The sequence below is a fragment of the Trachypithecus francoisi genome, unplaced genomic scaffold, assembly GCF_009764315.1.
Source record: "Trachypithecus francoisi isolate TF-2019V2 unplaced genomic scaffold, Tfra_2.0 Lachesis_group8, whole genome shotgun sequence".
NCBI lineage: Eukaryota > Metazoa > Chordata > Mammalia > Primates > Cercopithecidae > Trachypithecus > Trachypithecus francoisi.
The window spans coordinates 2784288-2802124 of record NW_022681473.1 but is presented as its reverse complement, the minus strand read 5'-3'; the positions used below and the strand labels follow the sequence as shown (position 1 = coordinate 2802124).

The window sequence follows — 17837 nt, the reverse complement described above, 5'->3', positions numbered from 1 at the left end:
CTTGACTAGCAACATTGAGTATTCCAATCCTATCATCAGGCAAGTTTTAGAAACATTATCGTAGAAGTATTGGTGGGAAGCAGCTCTTGTCTATCTCGAAGTGTGTATGTCTGCCTGTTTGTTCGAGGTGGTCGCTGTCTTCTGGCTTCCATTGTTGGCTGTTGTTGAAAACGTCGCTTGCCCTTCAGATCACTTTTCTTTGATCGGTAAATATGCCTCTTCTATCAGGCACCTTGTAAAAATATTCTCTCTTTTCAGTTTTCTGCTATTTGACTAAGACATTATAAGAGATTTGTTTTTACTTACCCTATTGGATATTTTGTGTGCTTCCTGGGTCTGGATTGTTGCCTGGGTTTCGAGAAATTCTCAGATGCATCTTCAAGTATCACTTTTACTCAATTCCCTCCCTCTTCTTCTCTGGGATGCCAATTAGATGTGGGTCTCATCATTTCATCTCATCCTTCTCCGTGTCTCTTAACCTGTCTTTCATATTTTCCTTCTTGTCTCTGTTCCATTTTGGATGACTTCTTCAGTTCTGTCTTCCTGTTCACAAATTCTCCTTCAGACAGGAAGTGAAACACAGTCAGTCACTCAGTAGGATGTGCAAGACTCTTTCGCCTGTTAATAGATGTCATCTCTGCAGGTTCCATTTGCTTCTGTTTTCAGATCTACCTGAGCCGTCTTGCTGGCCTCTCCCTGCTTGCTAGTGCGTATCTGTCAGTCTCCTTATTTCTTTTAGCATGTCATACTTAGTGGATTGTATTATGTATCTGATAACTCTTGCATCTGAAGCGTCCATCTGTTTGTGGTTTCTGCTGACTCCCATTCACAGTTGCTCATGTGCTTGGGCGTTTGGTGCCTTGATTAGGACATCAGTTCGTGCTGGGTCATGGCCTTGGTGACCCTGAGGGCCAGGATGCACGTGTCCCTGTTCTTGGGACAGGCCCAGAGTTTGCTTTCCAGGCAGCAGACTTGACAGCCTCTGCTCCCCAGAGCGCACACCCTGCTTTTGGTGCTTGTCTACCCACTGGATGCCCCGCCGTGATGGGAGGGTGCGCTCATTCCTGCAGACGTGCCTTGCCGCTCGCAGGCCTGCAATACGTTAACACATCTGTTTGATTCAGGAGCTGTAGGCAGGGACTGCGTCAAGAGCCTGGCCCACATGGGCCCTGTTCCCCTTCTCTGTCTGTGTTGTGGCTTCTCTTCCACCCTGTGTCCTCACTGTCTGCCAGGCCATTTTCCTACACTTTTTCCCTCTATCCTTGGTTCTTTGCTTCCCATCCCCGTAGTAGGCCACAGACCATCCGCTTGGTGCCACGCCCTGTCCTAGGTCCAGGTCAGTGCATTGTGAGCGCTAGGTCCCTCCAAGGTAGGCGGAGGGTAAACGTTTCTCTCTTCTGACATGAGTGCATTTGAGACATGTCTCATGCCTACAGTGTGTGTGATCAGTACCTGGGTCACACAGATGCCATGTTGTGCTGGGATTGGTGGTTTTTCCTCCCATTCCATGGTGTGTCAAGTGGGGATGGCATCTTCAATCAATGGCATCAGGGAGATAGGGCTTTTGAGACCTCCGGGACCAGTGCCTTGCCTGTCTCTCCTAACCTCTGGCCGTCTCTGTCATGAATCTTTTCCTGAACGCACCAAGTGGTTGTGCTGTAGATGACACACTGTGTACTCCTGCCCAGCCTCTGCCCATGACCCTGCCCTGCACGGCTCACCAGGCCCACCGTAGCCCTCCCACCTCTTTGTGCCTCTGCACCCACGGTCCCCTCGGCTCTGCTCTTCTGAGTTCATGTGAGACCCGCCCATTTGTGGAGTCTTGTGTTTGTCCCAGCCGAGCCAGTTGTGTAAGCATCGCTGTCTCCCTGGGAGACGGTAACTCTTCACAGATCAAGGCCAGCACCTTTGAATTCAGGGCACTGATGGGCTCACACCAACTGCACAAGATGTGCTCATGCAAAGTATGTGGCCCACTCCTGGGTTTTTGTTTCTTTCTCTTCAGGTGTTGCTGGAAGAGGCCAAGGATTTGCTCTCTGACTGGCTGGATTCTACACTTGGCAGTGATGTGACTGACAATTCCATCTTCTCCAAGCTGCCCAAGTTCTGGGAAGGGGAGTTCCACAGAGACATGGAAGCTCTGAACGTAAGTGTCACCATTGTTTCATGCTGGCTGTCTTGCACTAAGGGCCCTGATTTCTGAATTCCTGTTTTGGCAAAGCTGGCTCAATTAAGTGGCCAAGTCAACATTGAACTTGAGTTGAGGGGCATAATGGGCTTTTCGTTTTATGAATTAGTAACGTTTTTATGGAGCGTGTGGTTTTCAGAAGGGAAAATCCCAGGACTTTCTCATGTCTTGCTCAGGTTCTCCCTCCAGATGTCTTAACCCGGGTTAGTGAGTATGTGCCAGAAATCGTGAACTTTGTCCAGAAGATTGTGGACAACGGTTACGGGTAAGCACAAGGGCCCTTCCTAGGGAGGGAAGGGAAGGGCTGCAGAACATCGCACAGGGAGGAGCTCCCCAGCTCTGAGTCTGAGTTCGGGAAGCAGAGGAGCAGGTGTTCTGGGGCTGCGTAGCTAGAAGTCCCCAGCAGACCCTCCTGAAACTCTGGGCCCCACCCAGGGGCTGAGGAGCATGGGTCTGCACTGCTCTGGGGGCCATGGTGAGAACCTAACCCAACATCTGCTGGGAAGCTGGGCAGCCGAGACCACTGGTCCCGGGGCCCCAGAGCTGCATAATGGTGAGTGTGATACTGCTGGGCCTTCACAGACGTCAGTGCCATTGCACGGACATTTGGAGAGCGCCAGTCCTGGTGTCACATCCCGAGGGAGAGTGCGTTTCATCAGCATCTATTGCTTGGCTATGATTTTAGTGACTTTTTGTTGGCGAGTCCATGACACACTTCCCTGGCCTGTATTGTCTCAATCTCCAAAGTAAGCATTTTCAGAAATGGCCAACAAATGGGAAGGCAGACAGGAACCTGGTTATCTGTCTGTAGCGCTCAGCGCTGTACCGCGCCCCCGCTCCCAGAGACCCACGGTGCCCAGCCTCAGGTTGCTTCCCTCCCACAGGAGCCGCACTGGCTGGATGAAAGAGAAACGAGAGGTTGTGGCAGTGCCAGGAACGGGCAGACTCTTAAGCATTAGCGCTGCTTCTCTCCCCACTTAACACAGACTACTGTGAGGCAGCATAAGAGGCTGTGCCAAGCTGAGAGGCACGGGCAAGCCGAAGCTCAGAGAGGACGAGTCATTCCAGACTGGAGGAATCTGGAGTGCTTCGTGGAGGCCAAGAGCCTCAGCTGGCCAAGCTGAGGGTGTGTGGACATTCAGGGAAAGGCGAGGCCACACAGGAGTGAGGATGGCCGCAGCCCTGAGCAAGGCAGGGTGGGAGCTGCATGGGTCACAGGACGCCAGGCAGAGGGATGAGCTGCCAGGGCAAGCAGGCCGCCTCCTCAGCGGGATGGGCCCTCGTGTTCCACTCAGTCCAGACAGCTGATGCCGTTTTCAGTGGCCACTACAGAGAGTAGATAGGCCACAGATTTCGCAGTTTTATAGCCCTGCTTTATTTTGTTACTGTCATCCTGCTGAAACGCTTTTGGGTCTGTTAGATTCCCCCCACCCAATCCTTTTTTTGTTTTCCAGCTATGTCTCCAATGGGTCTGTCTACTTTGATACAGCGAAGTTTGCTTCTAGCGAGAAGCACTCCTATGGGAAGCTGGTGCCTGAGGCTGTTGGCGATCAGAAAGCCCTTCAGGAAGGGGAAGGTGAGGAGGGCATTCCTGAGAGCACTGTGCACTCTCCCTCCTGGCACAGCTTGGGTTGTGTTTACTCTGCATGGCCACGGAGGCTGCGCTGAGCCCACCCCTCAGTCTCTTGGGAACAGTGCTTTTTCACCTGAAGGAATTTTAGGAGTTTTCTACACTCACCATTATGTAGCTCTAAGACCATGAAATGTGTTTTTTTTAATTGATACATAATAATTGTGCAATTTACGGAGTACATGTGATGTTTTAATACATGCACGCAATGTGTAATGATCAGGGTAATTAGGATGCTCATCATCTTAGACATTTATCTTTTCTTTGCATTGGGAATGTTCCAGATCTTCTAGCTATTTTGAAATATACAACAAATTTTTTGGTAACTGTAAAAAACTACTGTGCTGTTGAACACGAACTTATTCCTTCTGTCTGTGTGTTTGTGCCTAGAAGCCAACCTCTCTTCACTCCGTCCCCCTGACCTGACCCTTCTCAGCCTCTGGTGACCACTGTTCTACTCTGTATCTCCTTGAGGTCCACCATTTTTTAGCTCCCACATAAGAGAGAGAACATGTGATATTTGTCTTTCTCTGCCTGGCTTATTTCACTTAACAGAACGTCTTCCAGTCCCATCCATGTTGCTGTAAAAGACAGGATTTCATTTTTTTATGGTGCGTTATTTTTTTTTTTTTTTTTTGAGACGGAGTCTTGCTCTGTCGCCCGGGCTGGAGTGCAGTGGCCGGATCTCAGCTCACTGCAAGCTCCGCCCCCCGGGTTCCCGCCATTCTCCTGCCTCAGCCTCCCGAGTAGCTGGGACTACAGGCGCCCGCCTCGTCGCCCGGCTAGTTTTTTGTATTCTTTAGTAGAGACGGGGTTTCACCGTATTAGCCAGGGTGGTCTTGATCTCCTGACCTTGTGATCCGCCCGTCTCGGCCTCCCAAAGTGCTGGGATTACAGGCTTGAGCCACCGCGCCCGGCCAGGTGCGTTATTTTTTAAGAAACAAAGGACAGTAAACACAGTGCTGTCTTGAGAAACATAGCAGCCCCTGGGGCCTGGATTCTCAGGCTGGTGTTTGCTGGCTGAGCATGTGAGGTTTAGGGGGATTGTGGGGTGCCGGGATGTGTGCTGAGTGATGCATATTTGACAACAGCCTCTGCACCCATCTGGATCCAAGTGCTTCAAACACAGATATCGGGCTTTTTATAGACCAGGCAGAATTATATTGGGAACCCTTTCATTGGCGTTTTCTTCATGTTTTTTCCTTAAGTGAATCTGGGGACACATCCACAGGAGGCAAGGTTGGAAGCCTCCCTGCAGAGTGGGAATTCCCTCAGTGTGCCGGGCACGTTCTGTGCCCCACCCCGCCTGCCCTAGTGTTTCTGGAAGACAAATTTGGCCATAAAAATGTTCATACTTTTTGATCTAATTTTAGGTCTCTCTCCTAAAGAAATATTAGAACCTAAAATAAAGGTGCGGTGGCTCATGCCTATAATCCCAGCACTTTGGGAGGCTGAGATGGGTGGATCACCTGAGGGTTGGGAGTTCGAGACCAGCCTGGCCAACATGGTGAAACACCATCTCTACTAAAAATACACAAATTAGCTGGGTGTGGTGGTGCCTGCCTGTAATCCCAGCTGCTCAAGAGGCTGAGGCAGGAGAATCACTTGAACCCGGGAGGCAGAGGTTATAGTGAGCCAAGATAGTGCCACTGTGCTCCAGCCTGGGTGACAGAATGAGACTCTGCTTCAAAACAAAAAATAATAAAACCACACAACACAGACTGAGAAAAGATAGAGGTAGCCAGGTTAACACGTAAGTATCAGACCCATGGCATTTTAGGCTCCAGGTTTGTGAGTAGAAGGGTGGGTTTGTGATGATAAATGCCTCAGCTCTGAGAGGACGCACCTTGGGCCTCTGTGGACCAGAAGCCTCCACAATCCTAGAACCAGAGTGCACATGCCCACATTTCACACACTTCCCAGGAGTTGACAGATCAAGTAGGCCAAGAGTTAACATGGGTATGGAAGGTTTGAAATACAGTTAACAGGCTTGGTTTGAGAGCTGGGAACTTCGCACTCAGGAATTAAAGAACATCCTTTCCTTCTAAGAACACAGAACCATACGCCAGGCCACAGAAAGAGATTTCCACAAATCCCAAAGAACCGTTTTCACGGAGACCTCATTCTCTGACCACGGAGCAATTGTATTAGATAACAACACTTAGCCGGATATGGCAACCCACACCTGTAATCCCAGCACTTTGGGAGGCCGAGGCAGGAGGATCGCTTGAGCCCAGGAGTTCAAGACCAGCTTGGGCAACATAGGGAGACCCCCTTTCTACAAAAAGTTTAAAAATGAGCTGGATGTGGTGGCATGTGCCTGTAGTCCCAGCTACTTAAGAGCCTGAGGCAGGAGGATCACTTGAGCCCAAGAGGTCGAGGCTGCAGTGAGCCCTGATTGTGCCATTGCACTCCAGCCTGGGCAGCAGAGCAAGACTGTCTCAAAAACATTAAAAAAAATTTTTTTAATAAAAAAGATACCAACACTGACAGGACATCTGAAGTGTACAAACTTGTCTGGGCGATTGAAATCATGCTCCTGGATAGCTCCTGGGAAAGAAAACCACGATGGGAAATAAGGGGTGTTTAAGCAGAGTAGCAGCAAAGCTGCCACACACCGAATCTGGAGAATGCCCCTAAAGCACCGATTAGAGGAAATTGATGTTTTTAAATGTAGCTATTAAAAAACAAAGATTAAAAATAAGTGAGCCGCTGGGCACAGTGGCTCACTCCTGTAATCCCAGCACTTTGGGAGGCCAAGGCAGGTGGATCACAAGGTCAGGAGTTCGTGACCAGCCTGGCCAATGTGATGAAACCCCATCTCTACTAAAAATACAAAAATTAGCCGGGCGTGGTGGCGGACGCCTGTAGTCCCAGCTACTTGGGAGGCTGAGGCAGAAGAATCGCTTGTACCCCAGAGGCGGAGGTTGCAGTGAACTGAGATCGGGCCACTGCACTCCAACCTGGTTGGCAGAGAGACTCCATCTCAAATTTAAAAAAAGGAAATAAGTGAGCTAAGCAGTCAGTCAAAAAGTCGAGAAAGGAACAAGAAGTGGAAAGAAATAGGAGGACAGAAAGTAAAATCAGAGATTAAAGAAACAATTATAAAAGCCAAAAGCTGATTCTTCTCAAAAAATAATACAGAAAAACCCTTAGCAAGTTTAATTAATGAAAGTAGAAGATTGAAAAGCATATTAGGGCTGAATTACAGTTCATGCCTATAATTCAGCACTTTGAGAGGCCAAGGCAGGAGGATCGCTTGAGGCCAGGAATTCGAGACCAGCATGGGCAATGTAGTGAGACCCTGTCTCTACAAAGAATTTAAAAGTAACTGAGTGTGGTATCGTGCACCTGTAGCCCCAGCTACTCAGGGGGCTGACGTGAAAGGGTTCCTTGAGCCAGGGAGGTCGAGGCTGTAGTGAGCTGTGATTACACTGTTGCTCTCCAGCTGGGGTGACAGAGCAAGATCCTGTGTGTATGTATGTATGTATGTATGTATGTTTGAATAACAAGACAAAAACGGAATGTAACTATGGATATAGTCGAGCGTTTCTTAAAGTCCTCAGAGGAAGCCATGAATAACTCACACTGCATTTGACACTTAGATGCCAGGAGGAAACCGGCTGCGCATGGGAAAGATGGGAGTGGTAAGTGGAGCAGTGCCCTCAGGTCACGTGGTGAAGGAATGTTCTGGAGGCAGCTAGAGCACACTGACTCACCACTTTGTGATGAATTTTGCTATGGGCCCCATCTAGGCTCTTTTTCTTAAATATCATTTATTCTTGGACCCATTTTCTCCCAGAATGACTTCAGCATTGGTTTAAGTTCCAGGAAACAGGAGTAGAATCTAACAGCAACTATGCAGGACCGAAGAGGGACATGGATTTCCACCCCTTCATAGTCAGTGATCAGACCTGGGCACATGACCACCCCTGCAACCTCCCCCCACCATAGGGAGTCATAAGGATTGTAGCCTTAGCTCTGTGCAGTCACGTGCCTCTAGCCATGGGGACTCTAAAGGTAGAGGAAAAGGGGAGAGGTGATGCTGGGGCCCGAGTGGTCCTGGATGATGACAGCTCCTCCCTCCATCAAGTAAGATGGCCCACCAGAGGCCGATGGGCCATGCAGACCACTTGGGAAGGCATGTGGCAGGAAGGCCTAGTGCAGGGAGGAAGCTCCCTCAATGGGAGAGAACAGGACCCTGTTGTGCTGGTATGAACATGCTTGTAGGGTCAAAGCTAGAAACACTCCCTCTGCCTCTGGGGAGAGAGACAGGAAGTGAAACCAAGAAGGAAAACTTGAAAGAGATTGTGTTGTAACCGTAATAGGTCTGTTGCCCAATGCACAGTGAGTCAAAATACCGGGATACCAGGGGTTGCCACAGAAAAAGTGTAGTAATTGCGTGGTGGACAAATGGAGATGGGAGGAAACCTCAGATCTGCCTCCCTGAGATATTTGTGGAGGGGTTTTTAATTGGCCTGGACAGGTGATGGGGATTGCTGGTTGCTGGGGAGGTGAGGGGTGAAGTCATGGGACAGGGAGGTAAACCGCATTTCTGCGACGAGTCAGTTCCTTGGCGCAGGTCTTCAGACCAGTTGGCGGCAGCTGTCCTACCGGAACTCAGAATCTAAAAAATACCTTAAGCAATTCTTGGTAAAAAGGCCCAGGGTCAGCGATTCTATCTCTAGGAACAGTGGTGGAGCAGGTGGTCAGTGGGCTGTGTGACTCTCAGTTAGTTAGAGCTTCAGGGAAGCGGGTGGACGAGCACTGCACCTGGCTGGCGACCGTCATTCTGCCTGTAGCCTGGCTTGGAATTCTTATTAACCCTATGAGGGCAGTTGCAGTGTGACATTTGCTGGAGGATAGGGTATTTGTGGGGAGGGTCCTGTGTTCTCTTTTTCGAAGTGTATTTTTAAAAAATCAGATATAAACTTTCATGAGTAACTTCATAATAATGAAAAATTAAAAACGTAAATGTACATTTTCTATCAAAGAGCATCTAAAAGAGAATGTCATGAGCCATATCAAATTGTGCTTTCGCAAAATTGTCGATGGCAGAACGGTGAGTGGGTAGAAGGAAACTAGGACAGAGTCCTTCCGTGTTGGTGGATAAATCTGGTGGATAAATCAGAGGTTTTTTGTTTTTGTTTTTTAGTCTGGGATTCAGTGCTCCAAAATGTTAACAGTAGTAATTCCTAGGTTAAATGATTATGGCAATTTTTTTCCTAGTTTTCTTTTTTTTGTCTTCCAGATATTTTACATTTAGTACATACTTTATAATCATGAAGTTGGTGTTTTAAAAAATATAGTTAGCAGTACTTTTCCTCTTGACTCTGTTTCTCAGGGCAGCTTAGGTCTGTTGCCTGATTAGGTACCTGAAAAGTGGATTTGTTACCTGGAAAGCTCTCACTGCAGCCTCTTCAAGGTCACCTGAGTTAAAACCCTAGGTGGAGTCTGTTCTTCCTCCACAAGGGGGTGACAGCACCTAAGGCAGCCCTTAGACCAGGGACCAGGAAAGGCTGCAGCAGCCAGGTAAGACCTGGAGTGGGTCCTGGCAACCTTGTGCCTGCAGGGAAGGCCTCTGCTCTGCCCATTCATCGAACAAAGGCTGATTCTCTGTGTGGCCTTTGGACTGGCTCACAGGTTTCTGTGTTCACAGCAGCTGCTCTTTTCCATTGGTCCTGCATGTATCGAGTGAAATCTGCAGTGATGGTGCGTGCCTTTTCTGGGGACTCAGAACATCTTGTACTCTGAGTATCGGGTGGCTGAGTGTCACCAAGTCAATACATGGAATTCACCAAGGGCTTATTTCTCATCCCTCCAGCAAGGCATAGACAGTCTCATTTGTTGTTGGCCGGGTGGTCATTGGCTTTGTCTAGGAAAGAGAGTTTGTGCCAAGAGTCATACTCCCCTTTTCTTATGGCCTTCCTGGACTATTCTTTAGTTTCCTTCACCTTTCTTCCTCTTACAAATACACAAGGACAGCAAGTGTCCTCTTCACCACTGCACTGCTGCCAGGTTCCCTGCAGGAGTACACGGCAGCTTAGCTGCATCCTTGTATCCCCTGGAACCTGTAAGCAAATAGTCGTGCAGGCCCTTGACATATTGGCCCCACCTGCATGAACCAGGCAGGATCCCTGAGCCATGCCCCCGTGGGCTGTACCACTATGTCACCTCCTAGCTTTAGCCCAGAGTGCTGTCACCTGTCCTAGACACTGGTGGGCTAATGCTGTGAGAAGGCAGCAGGAAGGAGAATGTCTTACGGAGACCCCAGATGTGGCCTCAGGTCAGCCAGGTCTGCTTGGACACTGGTGTATAAGCTGGTGACTTTGGGGCTTATGAAGCATTCTGTAAATCTAGACACTGGGTCAACACCAGAATCTGGTAATACACAGTAAACTTGAAGAAGTGTTTGAGCCAAGTTAATAAACAGAAGTTAATCAGAAGGACTGACCATTAGGCACCCAGGATGGCCTTGAAGTGCGACACCTGGATCTGTGGGTGCTGCTGAGTGACCTTGCCTGGCATCCCTCGTGTTTGCAGGGGACCTGAGCATCTCTGCAGACCGCCTGAGCGAGAAGCGCTCTCCCATCGATTTTGCTCTATGGAAGGCCTCTAAGCCCGGAGAACCATCCTGGCCGTGCCCTTGGGGAAAGGTGAGCGAGTGGCCTAGAAGGTGTGGGACTTGGGCAGGGGCACTGGCACCAGCCGCACTCTCAGGCCGCCAGCAGAGGCCGCTCTAGGTGTGAAGGATGTCACTGGGCCAGAACCTGGTGTTTGTGCAGCACAGGCTGCCTGGCCCCAGGGACCTGGACATCATGGAAACTCCCTGAGTCTCTGGACAAATCACTTCCCTCCCGGGACTTCTGTTTCCTGGTCTGTACGTGGAGATGTGATCAGAGTAGACATACATGCAGGCGTCTTGGTTCTTGTGTTCTGTGACTCTAAGTTGAGTATTCCAGGCCCCAGGGTGTAGGATGCCTTCTGATATTCCCGGTGACAGCAGTTCTCGACTGCAGGGTAACCTGGGAAGGGGCGTGACCATCTGCAGCTGTCAAGGGCTCAGAGGTCTGGATGTAATTCACTAACTTCACCTAAGCCTCAGCTCACACAGGACTGGTTTATGAACTTCACCAAAGAAGGCTATCCTTAGTCTTTTTTTTTTTTTTTTTGAGATAGAGTCTCGCTCTGTCACCAGGCTGGAGTACAGTGGCGCCATGTCACCTCACTGCAACCTCTCCCTCCTGGTCCTGGTTCAAGCGATTCTCCTCCCTCAGCCTCTGGAGTAGCTGGGATTACAGGCACATGCCACCATGCTCAGCTAATTTTTGTATTTTTAGTAGAGACGGGGTTTCACCGTGTTGGCCAGGCTGCTCTTGAACCCCTGACCTCGTGATCTGCCTGCCTCGGCCTCCCAAAGTGCTGGGATTATAGGTGTGAGCCACCTCGCCCAGCCTTCCCTTAGTCTTTTCATGTGTGGGATTTAACACTTATTCCGTTAAAGTTCAGAGGGTTTAAGGGCCATCAACTTGAAGTGATAAATGATAAAGGCCTGGACACGCAGGTAGGCCGGTCGGTCACTGTGTGTTCGACTTTCTCCAGGGTCGTCCGGGCTGGCATATCGAGTGCTCGGCCATGGCAGGCACCCTCCTCGGGGCTTCGATGGACATTCACGGAGGTGGGTTCGACCTCCGGTTCCCCCACCATGACAACGAGCTGGCGCAGTCGGAGGTAGGCGGAGACAGGGTCCCCTTGTCAGCTGCAAGAGCACTGCAGTGGAGGAAAAGTCAGCCCGGGCCTCGCCTCAGGAGGGCCTCTCTCACTAGCACTTGACACCTTCCTCAGAGCTTGTGGAATCTGAACCCTGATGGTTTAGTGTGGTTGCCTGCATTGACAGCCTGGCCTTTGGCAATAGACTGGCCTGGATTTGAACCAGTTGTGGTACCTACTGGCTTATTAACCTGGGCTCTCTTTCCGAGCCCTGCCTGTACCACCTGGGAAATGCAGCTCCTGCCTGTGGACAGCACCCACAAGGCAGCAGACAGTGCAGGTGGCAGGAGGCGGCCCCAGGGACACATGACTGTTGACATCCTATGTCTCTTTCCGCACAGGCCTACTTTGAAAACGACTGCTGGGTCAGGTACTTCCTGCATACAGGCCACCTGACCATTGCAGGCTGCAAAATGTCAAAGTCACTGAAAAACTTCATCACCATTAAAGATGCCTTGAAGAAGCATTCAGGTATACGCTGGCTTCTCCCACAGACCCTACCCACCTTCTCATAGATGTGTAATGGCTGTAGCACTCGGGAAGATAAGGGCGTCGCTGTCTTGTGTCCCCCTGCAGCACGGCAGTTGCGGCTGGCCTTCCTCATGCACTCGTGGAAGGACACCCTGGACTACTCCAGCAACACCATGGAGTCAGCGCTTCAGTATGAGAAGTTCTTGAATGTGAGTTCCCAGCCCTTCGTGGAGGTTGGCGGAGCAGCCTCGCCTGCACAGTGGGCTCCTTGTGGAGTGGTGATAGGTGCAGCAGCCTCCCGATGCCTCTAATGGAGACCAGCACATTGGTGAAAGCACCTCCATGCTAGTGGGTAAAACAGGCTCGGGACCACTCCTGAAATGGCCGACGGCTCAGCAGAGTGGACGGAGGCCTCATCCTCCTAGTCACTGCAGTGCACGTCCTTCTGACTTGTACTTCCCACCAAATGAGCATCCGTGAACCTAAAGCAAGGACATGTTTCTGTCAAAGAAATATCTTTTCCTTTCTTTCTGACCACTTGCATAATGTCATTGTATTCTGATCTTTCAGATTTTTCCAAAAGTAAAATCACAGCAGTAGAACAGTTTTATCAGATATTTCAGGATAGAAAAGTTGTCTAAATGCTGTTAAACTGATTTTTCTAACTTCAGGAGTTTTTCTTAAATGTGAAAGATATCCTTCGAGCTCCTGTTGACATCACTGGTCAGTTTGAAAAGTGGGGAGAAGAAGAAGCAGAACTGAATAAGAAGTAAGGTGGTGCCTTTTCTTTGGGGTTTTCCAGCACGCCCATGTTCTATGCCTAACCTCGCATCTTGGCCACCATGTGTCCTGGACTGTCGAGGAAGGGCTGGGGACACTGTCGTACATTGTGCAGAATTCATTCAGGGCAGGCGGCTCCGCTAATGGGAGCTGCTCTGGTTGTTGAAGTGCGTGGAGAATTTATTTTTTGTTATTTTCCTTTTGAGACGGAGTTTCGCCCTTGTTGCCCAGGCTGGAGTGCAATGGCATAATCTCGGCTCACCGCAACCTCCACCTCCCGGGTTCAAGTGATTCTCCTGCCTCAGCCTCCTGAGTAGCTGGGATTACAGGCGCCTGCCACCACGCCCAGCTAATTTCGTATTTTTAGTAGAGATGGGGGTTTCTCCATGATTGTCAGGCTGGTCTCGAACTCCTGACCTCAGGTGATCCACCCACCTCAGCCTCTCAGAGTGCTGGGATTACAGGCGCTGTAAGCCCTGTAATCTGTGCCTGGCCACATGGAGAATTTCTATGGTGTGTTATCAGGTCTGACTTCACATTCCTTCCTCTTTGTTGCTCAGCTTTTATGACAAGAAGACAGCAATTCATGAAGCCCTCTGTGACAACGTTGACACCCGCACAGTCATGGAAGAGATGCGGGCCTTGGTCAGTCAGTGCAACCTCTATATGGCAGCCCGGAAAGCCGTGAGGAAGAGGCCCAACCGGGCTCTGCTGGAGAACATCGCCCTCTACCTCACCCATATGCTGAAGGTAACCCAGGCCCCAGGTAGGCATATCCCTCAGCCTGTGCAGACACAGGAGCCAGGCCCCAGGACTGGGAGAACAGAGGCCTCTGGTGCCCCCCAGTGCTGTGCCTGGGGCCCAGCACCTCTGAGTCATGGAGACATGCCTCTATCCACGTGTTTGGTTCCTGGTATACTTTTCACGCGTTAGAGATGACACCCATAAGCACAGCACAGCTATAACCTATAACCTGTAACACTTCGGGAGTTATAACCACCTGTAACCCCAACACTGTGGGAGGCAGGTGAGTGGATCACTTGAGCCCTGGAGTTCAAAACCAGCCTGGGCAACATAGTGAGACCCCATGTCTATAAAATGCATGAAAAATTAGCCAGGTATGGTGGCACACACCTGTTATCCAGCTGCTTGGGAGGCTGAGGTGAGGTACTCGCTTGAGCCCAGGAGGGTGAGGCCACAGTGGGGCGTGATTGTACTACTGCACTCCACCCTGGGCAGGAGAGGGGAGACCCTGTCTTAAAAGCAGACAAAAAAAGTGACATCCATATAGTTGTCCCTCACTCAGAGCTATTGCTTTCCTTTGCCTCAGTTTCCCTCTACTCCCATCTTGGAGTTTGAAAGCAAAACCAGGCCAGGCGCGGTGGCTCAAGCCTGTAATCCCAGCACTTTGGGAGACCCAGACAGGCAGATCACGAGGTCAGGAGATCGAGACCATCCTGGCTAACATGGTGAAACCCCGTTTCTACTAAAAAAAAAATACAAAAAATGAGCCGGGCATGGTCGCGGGCTCCTGTGGTCCCAGCTACTTGGGAGGCTGAGGCAGGAGAATGGCGTGAACCCAGGAAGCGGAGCTCACAGTGAGCCGAGATTGCGCCACTGCACTCCCGCCTGGGTGACGGAGCGAGACTCCATCTCAAGAAAAAAAAAAAAGAAGAGAGAGAAGGAAAACCAGGGACAAGGCCTCCTCTCTGAAGACATCCTGTGCAGAGCCCTTCCCCGCAGTGCACGTTGAAAGGCCCGCAGGGCCTGGACTCACTCCCCTGCCCTCTCCTCCTCTTTCCTTGTTGTCAGGCTCCAGTGGCTTCTGGCTGAAACAGAGCTGCAGAGGGTAGCTGTGAGTCAGGGCCATCCTGGAGCAATGAGGGTACCCTCAGGCTCTTGTTTCTGGGGCTCCTGGAGCTGCTGCTTCCGTCTCTTTCCTGGTTTTGGGGCACCCCCTCCCGTGAATGAGGAACACAGCTCATGGCTGCTCACCACGTGCGGGCTTCATTTCCCCACAGCTTCAGGTCCCATCTGTTTCTTTTCCTAGATCTTTGGGGCCATAGAAGAGGAGAGCTCCCTGGGGTTCCCGGTTGGAGGGTCTGGAACCAGCCTCAATGTGAGTAGCATACAGCGTCCTGCCTTCTGCACCTGCTCCCTCCCCACGCCCTACCGCTCTGTGTCCTTCTGAACTGCCCCTCCTCTGTCTACCCACCCACACCAGACCCTTCCGGATAGCGCCTGGGGCTGAAAGGCAGATCTGGCTCTGAGAGTGCTAAGTGTGGTCAGCTGCCCTGCCAGTGTGGAGGGTCTGTCTCGGTTGTGACTGTTCGTTTGGGGCACTTTGCCATTGTGCTGTCCCATGAGCTTAGTCTTGGACCCCAACTACATAATGCCACTGCTTATTTGCATTTTGCTGTGGCCACTTGGCATCATGAACTCTCACGTGACTTTGTCACATATACTGACCTGTATTCAGTAAACGCTTCATCGAAAGGCTGCAGAGTTCACAAACAGCACAGAGTTTACACTGATGGGGAGATACACCACTGTCTGCCTCAGTCCCCATGGGGCTGGGCAGATGCCCTACCAGGCCCAGTCCTGACCCTGAGCCCAGGTCGGTCCACATGGCCTGAGCCAAAACCCCCTGCCCCAGAACTGTGGCCCACAGGTCAGGGGGAGATCATCCTATAGAGCCCCCTGTCTAATGGGTCTGTGCAGTGAGAAAATCTATCCAGAACACCCTGGCTTGCGTTGCTGGCTTCCATTTGCAGTTGGCATGTGAGCAGACACACGCTGTCAGTCATATCCCTCTGCTGTAGAACGCCTGTCCCCTCTGACATGACCACAGTCTGGCTTCTTCAAATGAACTTCCCCCCCCCACTCCCAGGTCAAGAATTCTCTTTATTCGATTAGAATGCAGATCTAAATATTTAAATATAACAACTGTAATTTTAATTAAAACAGGAGCTTAGTACAAAGTGAAAATGCAAAACCTTTTTAAAATCTTGTTTCCTAATGACAAGTGGTGTGAAGAGCCCCCATGCAGATGGAGCTTACAGATGCTCCCCCAGGAACCAACTTGCAAAGAGAAAACAGTCCATGTTGTAAGAAGTCCTGCCAGAGTGCCTAGCCTGTGTACCTGGTGCCTTTTGCCAGCCTTAGCACTAGCTAGCTGTTGGTGTGGTATTTTTGAGACTTCCTGATATGAGCCTTCTTTGGTGCTTTTAAGAAAACCCACATAGCTTCTTTGTTCTCTTGCGCAAATGATACTAAGATACTTATTTTCTTTATAAACAAAAAACCAAAACGTACCTCCTGGGTTAAAGTCAGCCTGCGTTTGAACTGCAGTGTTTTTCATCTTAATGGCTGCTGTGGTTGGTGGAGGGTGCCTTCAGTGTGCTGTGTACACGCATCTGCATCCCCCAAGCAGCCTCGTTTGGCCTTTGCAGTCAGCTGATTGGGAAGCAGCAGCTGTGGCGAATGGTGAGCCTGCTGGCAAAACGTCCTGTGCCCACACATCATGGCCTTTTGACATTCATAGATTAACTTCCAAATCCAAATGGTTTTAGTAGCAAGCGAGGCAGCTCCTACATCTTGTACCACCTCAGTGTTGCCACACAGCCACCTGCTAGTGTGCTTAGGTGGGGGTTGCAGCCCCAGGCATCCTTGAGACAGACCCCTGCAGCCATTCTGAGAGCTCCCCTCCAGTGCCCCTAAGGCTGGGGCTGAGCCTGGCAGTGGGGTCCTTCCCTGAGGCTTGTCTGGGTTGGCTGTGTGATGGGCGGAGATACAGATCTAAAAACCCCAAGAAGTCCAAAGTTCAGATGCAGAATTGGATGTAAGGGAGCTTGGCTTAGACTCAAGGGCTTGTTAGCCTGCCTGACTTTTGCACTTGCTAAATTTGTGTGTTTTTGTTTTTGAGATGGAGTCTCACTCTGTCGCCCAGGCTGGAGTGCAGTGGCGCCATCTCCGGTCACTGCAACCTCCACCTCCCGAGTTCAAGTGATTCTCCTGCCTCAGCCTCCCAAGTAGCTGGGACTATAGGCGTGCACCACCATGCCTGGCTAATTTTTTTGTATTTTAGTAGAGACTGTGTTGGCCAGGCTAGTCTCGAACTCCTGACCTCATGATCCACCCACCTCGCCCTCCCAAAGTGCTGGGATTACAGTCGTGAGTCACTGTGCCCAGCTAGCACTTGCTAATGTTTTTGTTTTGGTTATTGAGCTGCTGAATCAGCTAAGGGGCAGGGAGCAACCTTGCTCAAAAGCCTAAAACCTTTTCTGTCCTGTTAAAAAAAAAGGGAAATGCTAGCCCAGCGTGGTGGCTCACGCCTGTGGTACCAGCACTTTGGGAGGCTGAGGTGGGTGGATCACCTGAGGTCGGAAGTTCGAGACCAGCCTGACCAACATGGAGAAACCCTGTCTCTACTAAAAATACAAAATTAGCCAGGCGTGGTGGCACATGCCTGTAATCCCAGCTACTCGGGAGGCTGAGGCAGGAGAATCGCTTGAACCTGGAAGGCGGAGGTTGCGGTGAGCCAAGATCACCATTGCATGCCAGCCTGGGCAACAAGAGCGAAACTCTAAAAGGGGGAAATGCTTTGGGAGGCCGAGGTGGGCGGATCACGAGGTCAGGAGATTGAGAACATCCTGGCCAACATGGTGAAACCCCGTCTCTACTAAAAATACAAAAAATTGGCTGGGCGTGGTGGTGTGTGCCTGTAATCCCAGCCACTCGGGAGGCTGAGGCAGGTGAATCTCTTGAACCCGGGAGGCGGAGGTTGCGGTGAGCTGAGATCACACCACTTCACTGCAGCCTGGTGACAGAGCAAGACTCCGTCTCAAAAAAAAAAGGGAAATGTAGTAGAAAGGTTTTTCTATCCTGTGGCTGCCTCCCCAGTGTTACTGTGGGTAGTGAATCTTAGTGTAGCTGCTATTGTGCATGTAGATAGTAGGTACTTAATGGAGTTCATTAATCTTAAACAAGTGTATGTGT

At 50.4% G+C, this 17837-nt stretch overlaps 1 protein-coding gene across 1 annotated transcript in view; it reads left to right on the top strand.

Annotated features, from left to right (window-relative positions):
• CARS1 (cysteinyl-tRNA synthetase 1) overlaps positions 1 to 17837 on the top strand; it is a 56354-nt gene that overhangs the window by 26624 nt on the left and 11893 nt on the right. Inside the window, 10 exon segments of the mRNA XM_033207803.1 lie at positions 2006 to 2146; positions 2365 to 2453; positions 3643 to 3764; positions 10362 to 10474; positions 11421 to 11549; positions 11930 to 12059; positions 12165 to 12268; positions 12731 to 12828; positions 13400 to 13589; positions 14890 to 14958. Of these exon segments, the coding sequence (XP_033063694.1) occupies positions 2006 to 2146; positions 2365 to 2453; positions 3643 to 3764; positions 10362 to 10474; positions 11421 to 11549; positions 11930 to 12059; positions 12165 to 12268; positions 12731 to 12828; positions 13400 to 13589; positions 14890 to 14958 (1185 nt within the window).